A 15,323-nucleotide genomic window follows, 5' to 3' on the forward strand; every position below is an offset into this window, starting at 1 on the left:
CCGGGAGTCCTGCTTTAAATCGTGCAAAAGGGAAACCTCCGGCCCTTTGTGAAGGCCGTTTTCCCCCCTCCTTGCTCTCTGCTACTTGAGTTACAAACCCTAAGTGCTGCCGTGGGACGTCTTTGGTTTCCTTTCCATCCCACGAGAGCAGTTTCCATCCGTTCAGCGTCGGGTTTCCTCCGTGGGCACTTCCCGGGGGGCTTGGTGCACGGAGCTTGACATGGGGGCGGCCAGCACTGAGCATCCTGCGGGTGTTCCTGTGCTGTAAAGCTTCCTCCGTGCCGCTCGTGGGCTGTGCATGGGGCAGGACGGTGGGGAGAGGGCATCCTGTGGTGTGCCTCACCCCAAGGGCAGGACCAGCAGCAGGACACTCGTGCCGAAGCATCCTGCTGTCACTGCTGCCTCTCGGAGGCATGAGGGTCCAGTGATAGCTGCTGCCAGGCTCTTTCCAAGCCTAACGAGGGATTTCACCCACTGAACACCCCCTCTTGCAGCACTGCTTTGCCTCCTGCTTTTTTTTTCCACACCTCCCAGGGGTCTGGAGGTGGCCACGTGAAGGTTCCCGGTCTGCTCGGAGGGGCCTCGTAGCAACCTCCAGCGTTGGGATCAGATATTTTGCTTTCTGCCAGCCCCTGAGTTCTTCCAACTGCTGATTTATGTCCGCAGCAAGGGCTGTGTCTGCTCTTCAGAAACTGCTCCGTGGCACTTCAGAATAATCGCTGCTGGGCTCGCAGCCAGGCCGCGGCGGAGGTCTCCTGCCTCCTGCTCCCATTTCAGGCATGCCCTGAGCGTTCCCCGAGCACGCAGAACTGGAGTAGATAAGAAGCACAGCCCGTGCCCCCGGGACAGGCACGGTTGTGCTGACATGGTTTATGCCGGGGCTGTGATGCTCTGCAGTCAGCAGGCCGTGATGTGAGGTCTGCGTGGCTGAGACTTGGGTAAAATCAGCAAGTGAAGAGTCACCCTCCTCCCTCTGACCCTTTCTGACAGAAATGGTGAAGCAGAAGCAAAGTCTTGTTGTAAAACCAGGGCGTTCGTAGCATTTACTTGGTCTGATGTTACCCTGAGGACTGTTTAATGAAAAATTGAAGGTTTCGATGGAGATGTGCTAGGTCTGTCCAGAAACCAGACGGGTACAGCCCTGGAAAGCCATCCCCCTCTGCAGGGGAGGAAATCCTCCCCTTCCCCTTTCCCTGATAAAGCTGCTGATGGACTTTAGCTGCAGTTATCGTGAGAAATGTGCCTGCTCTGGGGTACAGGGCAGCACACCCGGTGGCGTCGCCACTGTCCCATGGCCCTGTGTCGGAGCTCTTGTGGGGTCCGGGGGGGGGTGGAGGTGGCCTGCAGGAGCACCGTGGGTTAACGATCTGCTTTAACGATCTGCTTTCCCTCCCCAGACACTACCCGAAGCAGTCCTTCACCATGGTGGCAGACACTCCCGAGAACCTGCGCCTGAAGCAGCAGAGCGAGCTGCAGAGCCAGGTGAGCGCGCTGGTGCTTCCCCAACGCCCTTGCACAGCAATTTTGGGGCTGGGCTCCTCTTCTCGTGTCTCACACGTCTGAGCTTTTGCTGTTCTCGTTCGTCCCTGGTGGTGGGAAGGGTCCGGCCCACGGTTTGCCTCTCCTGGTCACGTCCATGTCTTGCACTGTTTTTTTTTTTTTCCCTCCTGGCACCCAGCAACGCAATCAGGTGAAATGGCAAATGGCCTCATCTGGACAGGCTCCGTAGGCGAGTATTTCAGGTAAACCCAGGTGTTGTAGGGCTGGAAAGTGCTGGCAAGCAGAAATAAACAGATAGAAGGGATAAGGACTGGCACAGACCAAGATCTCTTTCTCCAGAGGGAAGAGAGGAGCCTGTCTGAGAGGGGTGTTGTCCAGGCGCGTCCTGCTCTGTACCCTCGAGGTGTCCCTGGGTCAGCAGAAGTCCCCAGCCCTGACGCACGGCTCTGGGCTGGGTGCTCACCCTGATAACTTCTGGTGGTGCAGGGGGAGCTGCTCGGCTCTTGGGGGGACGCAGGAGCAATCTGCTTTCCTGCCTACTCCAGGGCACTGAGGATATGGGAGGGAGCTGCGAGTGATGCTGCTGTGAAGAAGTTTTGTGCCTTGGAAGGGCAAAATCAGCGCAGGACAGGCGGCCTTGGTGGATGGCCTCTCTTTGTGAGACTTCTCTGCACCAAGAATTGGCGTTCGTGGGGCACGGCTGAGCCCAAAGCACCCGACGTGGTCCTGAGCTGTGGTGGTGAGCTTTGTTGTACAGCTGCAGATGTGTGCTCGGAGTGCGCTGCAGTGGAAGAAAACGCATCCGGGGGCAATTCTGGCTTGAGTCACAGTCTCTGAGGAGAACACAGGATGTGGCAACCGTTCTGGGAATCCATTTAATTATTTTTCCTTCAATGGGAAGGGGCAAAAAGACTGCCCGGAGAGCTGTCAGCAAGGCGTGTTGGCTCAGCTCGGTGTGCCAGCAGTGCCAGTCCACAGAAGGTCCGGACAGAGGGTGAACGGCACAGGATTTGCCCTGGCGGTGGGCTCAGGGTGAGCAGACATCTGGGATCGGCGCGTTCCTCTCCCGGCTGTGCTCTGAAGGACACGGCGACCTTCCTTTCTTCCCCATTAGCCTGGGAGTGCCAGGAGCTGAAAAAAAAAAAAAAAAGCAAACTGCTCGGGCGTGCTTCCTGCTGGAGGAGGGGGGAAATCGGGACCTCACCTGTTAGCAGCCGGAGCTGGCGGTGCCCACACAGCCAGCGCCGAGTTTTGAAACCTCTGCTTTGGCAAGCTCTGCTCCTCGGAGCGGGTTGCCCAACAGCTCCTGGCTTGCACAAACGTGGCTTGGCTCGAGCAGGGAGCCAGAGCTCAGCCCCGGGCTTGCTTTGTGCTTCACGGAGCTGCTAAGGGGACACGGCTGCTTTTCCATGGTAACAATCAAGATAACGCTGTACCAAATGCTCTGGAGTATCCAGTGCTGTTTTTACAATGAACTCAGGCTCTTCATTAGTTCTTGCTTATTAAAGGAGACCCCAGGGAGGGCGGGAGCATGCTCTGCACTGCCGGGGCTTTTCTGTAGCTTGCTGGGACTTTCAGCTCCTTGCGGTGCGTGCTGTGCTGGAAGCAAAACTAGGTTTCTCTCCTCTCCGTGAGGTTGTTGCAGGGTCTTATTCACCCCATTTCCCTGTTAACCAAGTGTCTGGGGAGCCGTGCAGAGACCCAGACATCCGTGCCCGACTGGAGCAGCCGCCCAGGAGCAGGGGAGGTTCCAGGGACAGTGCCCTGAGCAGGGGGAGCCCCCATGGAGCTGCATCCCCATCCTACACAGCACCAAAAGGACACCGACCAGCACGGCGGCTTCCAGTGCATCGTCTGCATGGCCCCTTTTAAAGGAGGGAGCTGGAACAGACATTTTACACCAACTTCAAGATCCCAAGAGCTTGGCAACTGCTGTTCCTTGTGGGAGGTGCAGCAGAGCTCCAAGCACGGCTCTCGGCAGCGCTGTAACGGGGACAGCCCTCTGCATGGGCTCCTTGGGGACACTGCCACGGGGCCAAGGGGCTGAGACACGGCTGCAGGAGGTGCCAGAGCACTCGAGGAGGTGCCAGCTGCTGGCCCTGCTCCCCTCGACCTGCCTGGCAAAGCCACAGGCAGGAGCAGGGCTCAGGAACCTGGCTGCATGTGAACAGCAGAGGGGCTGGGATGCAGGCAGGGTGTTGGAGCCCCTCAGACACCAGCACCACACCTTTTCGGTGCTGGTCTCATGCGGGGATGTGCTGAAAATACGATTTGTGTGAGCAGGAGGGAGAGGAGGCTGTGCAGCAGGCACAGGCAGCCCAGGAGGAGGGGATGGGGACAGGGACGGAGGTGACAGTGGGAGATGGCACTGACAAATCAGGTGGAAACTGCCTCAGCCCTCCAGGGAGGAGAGATCCTGAATCACTCCAGATAAGATCTTAATTCCTCCCTGCCTTTGTTCTGCCTACAAAGGGAGTCTCCTATTTTCCAAGAGGCAAACGTTTTTGTGTTTCTTGAAGCACTCCAGCTAAAATGCAGCCGCTCCTCTTTCACTGACAGCCTCTCGGTGGTAACTGCAGGAGCTGGGCAAACCCTCCAGGACCAGCAAAGGTCACCTCCAGCCCCTCCAGAGCAGGCAGCAGGGCTCAGCCCTGCGAACTGGAGCTGTTAGCTGACACGGGGAGAGGCTTGCGAAGAGCTTGCTGGCTGTGCTGTGCTGACAGCCTCACAGGGAGGCTTTTGTGCTGCAGGTTGCTGGTTCAAATGCCACCTCAGAGGTTCAAATTCCCCCCCAAAAGTGCATCCTGGCTAACGCTGCTGGGGCAGGCAAGGGCTCTGCAGGCAGGTGTAGCGGTAAAATCCCTCGTGGAGCGAGGTCAGGGTTATGTGAACAGCCACACCTCGCCTTCACGCCAGCATTTACAGCCAAACTCAGCCCTCATCGCATCCCTGCAGAGCTGCCGTGGCTGGGAGCTGCTTTAGGGTAAGGAAATTTGTGGGGCTGTGTCCTCCACAGAGGGTTCTGATTGCAGGAGCAAAAAAAAAATCCCTGCTCCCCAGCAGCTTCGCCCTTCCTGCAGAGCTGCTGTGCTTGCGGGTTTCCCTAAGGAGCTCGATCCACCCAAAACGCTCCCGTCCCACCCTGGTAGGGCTGGAGGAGCCACCGCACGCACGGGGTGGTGTCAGGACAGCTTTGTGGAGCTGGAGCAGCTTCGTGCACGTCCCCGTGCCCTCTGTTTGTGTGCCGAGAGGGCGTCTTCTGTTCCGGTCACTGGCAGACGCTGGATAATAATACCTCCTGCAGCTAAATAAGTCCCCAAAGTGACAGCTTTTACGCCTGCAGCCTCCTCTCGCAGCCCACGTGCGGCAAGAAAATTGCAGGGTTCCCGTTCTGTGGCTCCTCTCAAACTCCTCAAATTGGGAGCTCCGGAGGCAGCTTTTCCTGCCCGAGGGTGGAGGCTGCGGGGGTGTGGGAGGCAGGTAGCTCTCCTGTCCCCTCCTGTCCCCTCCTGTCCCCAGCGTTTCCTTCCTGCAGCAGCACGGCTGGCACCTCGGGGAGCTGCTGGCAGCGACGGGGACGTGGGCGCTGGTTTAATTTGCTTGAGCTGGGACCCACGAGGGGCTGCAAGAAGGCTTCCCCTAGCTCCTACAGGGATGTTAGCATGGATCCTGTTTTATTATGGGGCGAGGCGTGGGTGTGGGTCTGGAAATCTCGTGGTCCTGGCTCTGTCTGTGTCACTGGGCTCTTAAATACAGCCCCTGGATGAAAGGCAGCTCTGAGCCGGGGTGCTGGCAGCGAGCAGGAGCCCGCAGAGGGGTCGGCCCCTTACATTTATCTCCCTCCATCACCCAGGGTCACTTGGGCTCGAGATTTTGAGGGATTGAGGGGAGCAGGATGCCAGACACGTGGCCGTGCTCTGCGTGGACAGGAGCGAGGTGAGGACCCGTGGCCAGGCTGCTAAGGGGGGATCCCTCTGCCCCTCATCCCTGCGCCCTGCGGGTGCCCAAATCTGGCCCAGCCCGGCGCAGACAGCGCCGCTGCCCATATAAGGGCAGGGAGCAGCAGAAAATCGCCGTTTCTGAGCACTTCCTCCCTCCTTTCCGGCCGTGGCTGTGGCCCCGCAGGACCTGGCCGTGCTGCAGCAGAGCCAGGAAGGGCAGTGGCTCCCCCCTGACCCCTGCTTTTCCTCTCCTGCTCCTGGTGCTGTCCCCAGTGCTCGGACCTGGTGGCACGGAGCCCAGCTCTTGGGTTAACCTGCCCCGGGGACCAGCATCGGGCTCCCCCCTGCAGTCGGGCACCCCCTGTACATCACTTTGTTGGGCCAGGCTGCCGTGTCCTGAGTGCTACAGAGGGGGGAAAACAGGGAGAAAACCAGGGAGGATGCATGGGGTGAGATTTAGGAGGGTAAATCCGTGGAACCCATCGAAGGAGGTGCTTAGCCTTGTGCTTAGCTTCTCGCCTGGAGCTTCTTGCTCTCGCTTGGCTTTCTGAAAGCTCATCGCTTGTGTGTTTGCAGCCGGTGCTGGCACCCACTGACCCCTCCTGGGGGGGCTGGGGGGTTGGGGCTGCTCTGAGCGGCATCCCCAGCACGATGGCAGGGACAGCATCCCACGGGCAGGCTGCGGAGATCCCAAAAAAAAGAGCCTGGATGAAAAGCAGGACAGATAAAGGACAAACACAGCCCCCTGGGGCTGATGACTTCGCCCCTCCTGCCCCCTCTCTGGGGGTCCCCCGGGCTCTGTAGCAGCTCCCTTAACCTCTGGCTCCTTGTGCCTGGTGCTCAGCACCGTGGTGCTGCTGCTTCCCACCTCATCGTGTTCGAGATGGGTTCCTCACCCCAGCCAGGGAAGTTTTTCTCCGCTTCTCGCTGCTTCGAGCCAGCAGAGGCTTCTGCCTTGAAATCAGTCTCCTGCGTTCCTCTCTGATGTGCTTTGGCATCTTGGTTTCATTAATATCCTCCCCGGGTAGACACCGCAGCCCGGTTCATTAAACCTTTGCCTTCTAACGTCACTTCTGAGCTGGAAATCTAACCTGACTCGTGGCTCATACCATCCCTGCTGTGGCTCTGAAGCGGGGGCAGAGGCTCTGACGAGCTTCCAAAGCTTTGATTTCTCCTGGCTTGTGGGATAAGGATGTGTTTGGTGCCCTGGAGCAGGGGCTGGGGCAGGACGAGGGAGGGCCCTGTGTCCCAGGGCTGCTCTTGGGAGATTTTTGCTAGCCCTCAGTGCAAGCAAGCATCCAGCAACATGTGCTGGCCAGGGGGGGCTGTACCAAGCCTTATCCACACCAGGCTTGTTAAAACAGTCAGGACAAAGCTGTTCCTGTGCCTCCCCGTGGCCCCCGAGCCACCTCTGCCTCCTTCCAGAGCCAGTGGGTGTGGGAAGGACGCAGCTCTCCGCTCCCACCGCCAGCCCTTCTGCCAAACACAAACCACGGCGTCTCCTTTTCCCTGGCATCTCCTTTTCCCTCGCCTCCTGCCTGGTTTTGCCCCCCTCTCCGGGTGGGGGCCCGCTCCGTGCCCCCCACAGGGGTGGAAACTGCGCGTCCCCTCTGGAGCTGGTGTGGCCCTTTGGCTTCTGCAGACGGCGACACAAAACCCTTGGCAGCCTCTCCTGCAAGGTGCCCCCAGACCCAGCGGGATGTGACCCGGCGAGGCTTGGGGCAGTGCCTCCGTGGCAGCGTTTTGGGGAAGAAATCAGCGTTATCGTGCCTCCCCCATGACGCTGCCTCCCAGCCTTATCTCGGAGCCACGTGTGCCTGCGGGGCTGACCCGCAGGCTCGGCTCTGCTCCTACACACTCCTTTGTGGGGCCAGCCCGGCTTCCCGGCTGTCTGTCCGTCCATCCATCTGTCTGTGGCAGGCAGCCATCCCCCTGCGGGACGGGAAGGCTTGCAGGAAGCCGGCCACACACACCAGTCGGTGCCTGACCCTACTGGGACCAGCACTTGCCCGGGGAGCAGCGGTTCTGCTCCCTCCCAGCCCTCTCCATCAGGCTCTGCGCCCTCATCTCAGCCCAGCATCACGCACACAGCACCAGGCTGCTCTGCTCCCCTTGCACGGGTGGCGAGAGGTTTGTTCCTCCTGCCCCGGAGGCGGAGGTGACCTTTCTGCTCCAGCGACAACCCGCGGCGCGCAGGGCGAGCCGAGCACCCGGCTGCTGGGGGCTGGATGGCAGCAAAGCCGCTGGTCGGAGCTGGCCAAGCAGCTGCTCGGCGTTTCCTTCCCTTTCAGAGCAATCGAGGCAGCGGTTGGGTTTGGGCATCCGCAGAAGGTGCTTCTGCTTCCGCAGCAGTGGGGCGAGGGCGCAGCGACACCCGGGGCTGGGGCGCTGCGTCGGCTCCGTCCCGCAGGACAGCTGGAAGCCTGGGTCCTAAGGATGTGTAAAGCTGTTTAAAATAAATATAAAATATAAAAAAAAGGGGGGAGCAAGTAAAAACGGGACTTTTCGGCTCCTGGGTGTGATGGGAGAGATGCTGACGTCAGTGTCTGGCAGGCAGAAAGGAGGATGTTTGTGTGCTGCTGGCCTCCGTCCCCACACCCTGCCTCGGCTGTAGCCGTGCTGGGTCTATTCCAGAGGCTGCCGAACGTCCCCGGCACAGAGCTGCTCTCGTATGGGCGTAGCTCACGAAATCCTTGGGGCTCCCAAGCAGGCGGATTGCCACGGATGAGGTGATCCGTGCCGTGCGACTTGTGCTCTGCGAGGCCACGGGGGGAATTCGGCGTAAATCCAAGTCAGCCCGGCCCCTGCTGAAAGAGAAAGCAGAGCAGTCGGTGCATGGGGAGCTGTTGGTGTGCCTCGGCTCCTGGCAGTGCCCCGATTTGCTCTTACTGGGTACGTGAGGGGGTCTCCAGAGCAAGCCAGAGGCCCAGCTAGAAAGCTGCTGCTTGTCACGAAGAGCGTGGGTCACGGTGAGGTCCTGTCCTGCTGAACACAGCTGCTGCGTGCGCTGGGTTTCCCCCATGGCTAAATCTGTTGTTTTTTTTTTCTCCGTTCCACCCAGATTCGCTACAAGGAGGAGTTTGAGAAGAACAAGGGAAAAGGCTTCAGCGTGGTGGCTGACACCCCGGAGCTGCAGAGAATCAAAAAGACTCAGGATCAGATCAGCAACGTGAGTAGCCTCTGAGCTCCGTGCCCGGCGCCGCTGCCGAGGAGACCAGGGGGGAGCTGCACGGGGGGGGGTAGAGCACGGAGCTGCTCGCACGCACACGGGGCTGTGTCGACCTTAAAGCCTGCCTCGTCCGGGCTCCGTGCATCCCTTTTACACATTTCCCAGCTCCTCCATCCTGCGAAGGCTGGAGCTGGTGGCTGAGGCTGTCGCCGTACCCAAAGAGGTACCAAGCCCTTCGCATCCACCCGGCTGCTCACGTGTTGGTGGCAAAGAGCAGCAGGTCCCCCTCCTGTCACCCTCCTGCCTTGGTGCCGACACGGGGGGAGGGTTTCTGAGGGCAGCATCTCCGTCCTCGCTCGGCCTCCTGGAAGCTGAGCTCCCTCCTGGGTCTGCGAGGGACCCAGCTCCCTTCCGAAAGGAGCAGCCCCGTGTCCGAGGTGGGGGGCAGCTGGCCCCACAGGTTGTGCTGCATCCCGCACCCTCCAGATGCTGGTTCTTTGGCAGGTGATAACATGAACATGGATGGATGGAGGGATGGATGCTGCCATGGGGAGAGGAGGATGTGCTCCTGCAGCTGCTGCCTCAGGCTGGGAGCTTCTCCCCTTCCCAAGCTCAGCCCTGTACTGCAGGCGTTGCGGCAAGGGAGCTCGGAAGCCTTCAGCAGCGTGCCGAGGGTTAATTCACCTTTCCCTGATAGTGAAAGTCGAGTTTGTTCCTTATCAAACCGCCGGGAGCTGTTGCAAAACCCGGCCTAGCAGCAGGCAGGGCTGGGAGCTGGCTCCTCGCTCAAAGCCTGCCCCCGGAGATGCAGCCGAGCACGAGAAACCTCTCGGGTTTGGGTTTCCCCACAGGAGCTCCCTGCCCCCTTTGGGGTCTGCGGTGCCCAGAGCAGGACCCGGTGGGACCGAGCTTGGAAGCGGGGCAGGCACCGAGCTCCCCCCAGCCCCGGCACCCAGCCCACCTCCTCCTTCCCCGCAGCCCCCCGGGCACGACGTGCGCTCTGCCTTTGCCCCGGCTCTGGGGTGCAGCCCGGGGAGCTCCTCCATCCTTACCAAGTGCCTGCCTCGGGGACAAGGCCATGGTGGGAGCTGCTGGCTGCCCCCAGGGGAAGCAGGATCCGGGCTCGCACCAGGGCACAGAGGGAAGGTTTTGTGCCTGCGCCCCACGAGGGAGCGCGCTCGAAGGAGCCCCACGCGTGCACAAACACAGCAATGCCCGGCGGGGCGGGAGGGGGTTGTTTATTCCCTCGCCTTTTGATCTCATTGTGCAGTTCCCTGGCGAGCTCCGTGCTCGCTCCCTGGGGAGCTGCAGGGTGCTATCTGCCCTCAGACCCCCCCCTTCGAACCCCGAGGGGGCTGCTCGGCCCCCTCCCGGCCACGGAGCCGTCCTGAGCTGCTTCCCCAGGGGCTGCTGGCTGCCAGCCTGGGGTGGCAGTGACCCACTTAGCGCAGGCGTGGGAACAGCCCCGCTGCCTGCACAAAGCCCGGCCCCGCGGGCAGGGTTTTAATCCAAAGGGTGAGCGAGCAGCAGGGCTCACAGGGGCAGCAGCACCAACGTCTCTGCAGCACGGTGCCCTACGACACCCTCTGCACGTCGGGAAACCTCGAAATGGGGCTGTGCAAAGGCTGAGCCCCTGCCTCTGAAGGTGCTGTCCCAAAGGTGTCCCTGCAGCGTTCCCCTTCCCCAGGGAGCAACTCCTCCAGGCTTTGCTCCCCCCTGCACCAGGAGCCCGTGGTGCCCTTCTGTAACTGTTTAACCAGCAGGCAAATGGGCTCCAGGTGCTTTCCAGGGCAGTGCATTCAGGGTATTCATTAACACACGTGGCCATTAATTGGTTTCCTAGGCCCGTGGGTTAACCCTTTCCTTTTTTTTTTTGGTGAGGTGCAGCTGGTGGGATCTGCTGGGCCTCCTGCACTGGGAGAGCCTGGGGGGTTTTTGGTTAGAGCCACCTGGGAGCAGGTCTGAGGAGCGCCACAGGCTGCACCTGGCCGTGGGTTGGGGATTTGCACAACTGGCACGGTGTGTGCGGAGAGAAATTCCTAAAGCTCCACGCTCCTGCGGTGTAGGGGCTTGGGAGCCTGGCCCTGAATCTCACCCACGCCTGAAAACTTGACATATCCCACCCTGGGGATCCTGAAAGCTCCTTTCTCCGGGCAGAGAGGGGGAGCCTCCGGGGGTCTCAGACCGCCTGCTCCTCTCCTCAGACCTTGGTGCACGTCCTGGTCGGGGCGAGGAGGAGCGCTGCGCTCAGGCTGACCCAGCCGTGCTGCCCTCAGAGGCAAACAGCAGCGAGCTGGGAGCAGCTGAAGGATGCTCTTGGCCCCAAAAAGCTTTGGGAGCTGCTGCAGTCACTGGGGGACCAAGGCCAGCACAGGAGCAGCGCTGCAGAGCTGGCCAGGCTGCGCTCTGACCTCTTCTGTCCCTTCTGCCCCTGCAGATAAAGTACCACGAAGAGTTTGAGAGGAGCAGGATGGGCCCCAGCCCCAGTGAGGGTGCCGAGATGGAGCGCAGGAACTCCCAGGAAAGCACCAATTACCGCAGACCCGCAGAGCAGCAGCAGCAGCCGTCTCATCACGTCCAGCCCAGCAACCCAGGTAGGGCGCAGGGCTCCGCCAAGGGTTGGCAGCTCTGTTCCGCTCCCCTCCAGCCCTGTCGGCCGCTAGAGCCTTGCACAACCTCGCTGGGGGGCTTCGTGTGCCCCCCCGAAGCCCAGCACCCAGCCACAGCTCTGGCTGACGGCTCCAATCCTTCCTTCCCAGTCTACCAGCAGCAGCAGCAGCAGCTGTCGTCTCAGTCCTACGGCTACAAGGAGCCCGCGGCACCAGCCTCCACGCAGCGCAACGCTCCTTCTGGAGGGGGGGTGAGTACACCCCAGGGCTCCACCGCGCCCACCCCGCCACCGCTTTCCATCCCCTGAGGGTCAGGGGTTGCTGCTGGGAAGCTGCTCCCCGTGCCCGCAGGCTGTGCCGGGGAGGAGCAGTTCAGAAAGTGCCCGTGGGTGCCGGGTTCTTGCTTTTTCCGTGGCTCTTTCTGCCACCAGCATCCCTCGCTGGTGCCCAGTGAGGACCTCCTGGCTCCGGCACAGCTCCCGGGGGGGGGGGAGGTGCTCGGTGGGACCCTCCTGGAGCCAGCCCCGTGCCCACCCACCCTCCTCCTTCTCCCCACAGAAGCGTTTCCGCGCCGTCTACGACTACAACGCGGCCGACGAAGACGAGGTCTCCTTCCAGGACGGCGACACCATCATCAACGTGCAGCAGATCGACGACGGGTGGATGTACGGCACGGTGGAGCGCACGGGCGACACGGGCATGCTCCCCGCCAACTACGTGGAGGCCATCTGAGCCGCGGGAGGGGACGGGGCGTGCAAGCCCCCCCCTGCCAGCCCCAGTGTGTGTGTGTGTGCGTGTGTGTGTGTGCGTCTCCCTCCCTCCCTTCCTCTCTCCCTCTCCCCCTAGCACCCCCTTCTCCAGCGTGCCCTGCCGGAGCCGACATTTCGGTTTCTTTTGTGTTTCTGCAGCCGCCTCTGGTTCCTCTTGCCAATTTTAGCTTCCTTCTCGCTCTGTCGGGACTGAGGGACTGTCTGCAGGGGATGGTGGGGGCTCAGGAGACCAAACGGCCGTCGCTTTCCTTCTCCCTCAGTCTCCCCCCCTTCTCTAGCCTTCCGGAGGGGCTGGGGCACCCGTGCCAGCCGGGGGACCCCCCTTCCTCGGTGCTCGGGCAGTTCAGGGCTGGGGGAAGCAGCCGGGTCGCTGGGAGCTGGTGCAGAGGGAGCAGCAGACCCTCTGCTGGGACCAAATCCCCCCACCTCACACCGGGATGGATGAACCAGAAGAACGTTTGCGGTTCAAGTCGGACCCTTCCTGTTTTTCTCTCACTGCTGCGGGGCTTTTGGGACCCTCCTGAGCCCCCCACCCGCCTGGCAGATGGTCTGGGGAGGTGGCAGGATCAGCCCCCATCCCTGTGCTTCTTCTGGGCCGAGCGTGGAAGCTCTTCCCCCTCTGCCACCGTGCTGGGGAGCGTCCTGGTGCCTGTCCCCCCCCCTCAGCGGAGATTTGGCACCCTGAGCCCCCACACTGCCCCCCACCTCTCACAGGTCCCCAGCGGTGGTGGCTTTTGGGGCCACCGCTGACTTGGGATCGCATCACGGACCAAAATTTCAAAGCACATCCCCGTCCCCTTCTCCTTTGGGCTGCGGGGGTCCCGGGGCTGAGCAGGGACGGGTATAACTGGAAACCTGCGCGTGGGGAGGGAGGAGCGAGGAGCTCCTGCCCCGAGGGACCAAAATGGCCAAATTCAGACATTCCTTGGCTCCGTCTGGGGCCACGTCCGTGGGGACGGCCTCACGGAGTGGGAGAGGACCCCGTGCCTCCTGCTTGCGGTCCCCTTTCTCAAAGCACACCGGGTTGCAGGGTTGGGGTGACCGGAGACGGGGTTTGGGGCGCAGCGGGGCCAGAGCCCCCCAGCAGGAGAGGCGAGCATCTTGCTCCTGGCTCGTTTCCCAGCCGGCTGCGACGGGAGGAGAAGCGTGGCCGGGGTTCCTGGCACTGCCATCCATCCCTTTGGGGACCCCAGAGGCAGCCGGGGTGGGTTCAACGGGATGGGAATCCCGGTCGGTGCTAAAACGAGCGAGCCCGAGGGTCGGGGAGAGGGAGCGGAGGAGCCCGCGTCCCTCCCTGCTCACCCTGTTCTTAATCACGTCCTTGTCTGGGAGCTTTGGGGGGGGAAGTGTCAATGTGAATAAACCGTTTTTTAATGGACCAAATAATAACACAGGCGATTCCGTTTTGGTATACGGACCTTTTTTTAATGCTACCTGGAAACCATTGTCCTAAGTCTCCCTGCCCCTGCCCTGCCCCTTTCTCCCCCAGCCATGGGAAACAAACCTCTTACTGCTTGATTTCTGCCTTCTCTCTCAACTTATGCACTTTTTTGCCTTTTTTCATAGCTGAAAAGCACCTAAACCTGTATTTAAAATAAATAAATAAATAAAATGATTAAAAAAAAAAAATTAAAAGCTAAATTGCTTCTCATCATGTGTAAAATAGACCTCATCCATCTTTGCTTCCCCGGTTGCATCTCGGTGCTGAGCTTAGAACGTGTTTTCTTCCGGATCCGTTGCTTGATTGGGGTTTGTCCTTGTGTACTCCTTCCCCTCGGGTTGAGCATCCATGAATAAAACATGATTTGGCCTTTTTAAGCGAGCTGTCAAATGGAACAGACCAATTGATTCTCCTTCCTGGTTTACTCAAAAATAAAAGTATAATTTTTACCTGCCGATTGTGCCGGAGTTTAATTGTGGTTGCTTTGCTCTCTGTTTTCTACCCATTCTCTTGCCCCCTTAGGACATTTGGGGGGGGAGGCCTGGGGGCTGCAGGTGCCGGGGTCCTCGTCTCTGCCTGGCTGGGGTGGGTGCCGCTGTCGCTGGGTGCAGTTTCTTGAGGCCAGGGGTGTGCTTGGTGTCTGGGGGGGCTCCCTGATTGCAGGGACCGTCAGATGCCACCTGGAGAGCACCCAGAGCCACAATGGGGACCCACAAAGGCGACATTCCCCGGCTACTGCTGCCAGGGAAAGCACAGCTGCAAGCAGGGCAGTGGGGAGAAACCCTCCTGGGGCAGAGATGCCAGCCCTTTTGGGGGTCTTGCCATCAGAGGCCGAGTGCCCCCCTTACATCGTGGCTCTGGGATCTGTTTGGGTTCAGCCCAGAGCCCGGACCTGGGGGCAAACAGCTCCCCTGTGGGCTCCTCCTGCCCTCCTGGGGAAGCTGCAGGCACGCGGGCTGCAGGCTGGCCCCAGCACTTTCCCCACGGAGGGGAAAGCCCCCGCTGGAGTGGAAGGGCTGAGCCTGGATGGGGATGTGGCACTGGGTCCCCCCCAGCTCCGCCAGGCCCCATGCACAGGAGCAGCCGGCGACAGCTCAGCTCAGCGGCTGCATCCTCCCCAGGTGGGGTTTTGAACAGCATCGGTGCTTGGAGGTGGGAGAAAAAAAACCCTTGAAGGTGAGTGAAGGATGCTCTGCACACCCACAGCACTAGCTGAAAGAATAAAACTAAGGCTCCGTGGCTGCTGCTGCTGCTCACTGACAGCCACGTCGCTTCAAACAGCACCGACGCGGGTGTTCGGACACAGAGCAAAGGATGCTACAAGGATGCTACAGCCTCCTGGCCCGGGGGTGCTGGGCTCCAAAAGCTGAGCGCTCAACGCGGTCCCAGGCGACCGACATCAGCTCTGGGAGATGGAGGCTCCTCGTCGCTCTGTCCCCCAAATCCTGGGCCTTTTTGGTCACGTTCCTGTGGGCACCCCCAGCAACGAAGCAGCGGTTCGGGCAGCAGCGAGCAGGGGCGAAACCACCCTGCTGCAGGCAGCTGCTGCCTCCAGGGAGCCCGCTGCGCGCTGCGTGAGCGCTCCTCCACCCGTGCAAGGCTGCAGCCCCATCTGACCGCGCGCGTTCGTCCCTTTCTCATCCTTTCTCATCCTCCCCAGCTGCTGGCGAGCACCTCGGGCAGCTCGGCGTCATCTCCACCCCGAGCGGGGCCGGGGAAGGGCGAGCGGCAGTGGCGGCCGTGCCGAGCATCCCCCTGCTGCTGCGCCTGGCAGGGAGCCCCCGGCAGCCCCCGCCCTGCCGGCTGCCTGCTCACCATGCTGGATATTTTCATCCTGATGTTTTTCGCCATCGTCGGCCTGGTGATCCTCTCCTACATCATCTACATGCTCTA

General features: G+C 61.0%; 1 protein-coding gene across 1 annotated transcript in view; it reads left to right on the plus strand.

The window, feature by feature from the left end:
* The window catches only part of LASP1 (LIM and SH3 protein 1), a 28,727-nt gene extending 14,883 nt beyond the window's left edge, over positions 1-13,844 (plus strand). Inside the window, exons 3-7 of the mRNA XM_084300946.1 lie at positions 1,398-1,482; positions 8,503-8,610; positions 11,048-11,204; positions 11,370-11,470; positions 11,778-13,844. Coding sequence (XP_084157072.1) covers positions 1,398-1,482; positions 8,503-8,610; positions 11,048-11,204; positions 11,370-11,470; positions 11,778-11,951 — 625 coding nt within the window. The 3' untranslated portion in view covers positions 11,952-13,844. The remainder of the gene's footprint in view (positions 1-1,397; positions 1,483-8,502; positions 8,611-11,047; positions 11,205-11,369; positions 11,471-11,777) is intronic.
* Positions 13,845-15,323: the final 1,479 nt, after the last annotated feature.

Source organism: Netta rufina (assembly GCF_964035555.1).
Source record: "Netta rufina genome assembly, chromosome: 24".
NCBI classification, from domain to species: Eukaryota; Metazoa; Chordata; class Aves; order Anseriformes; family Anatidae; genus Netta; species Netta rufina.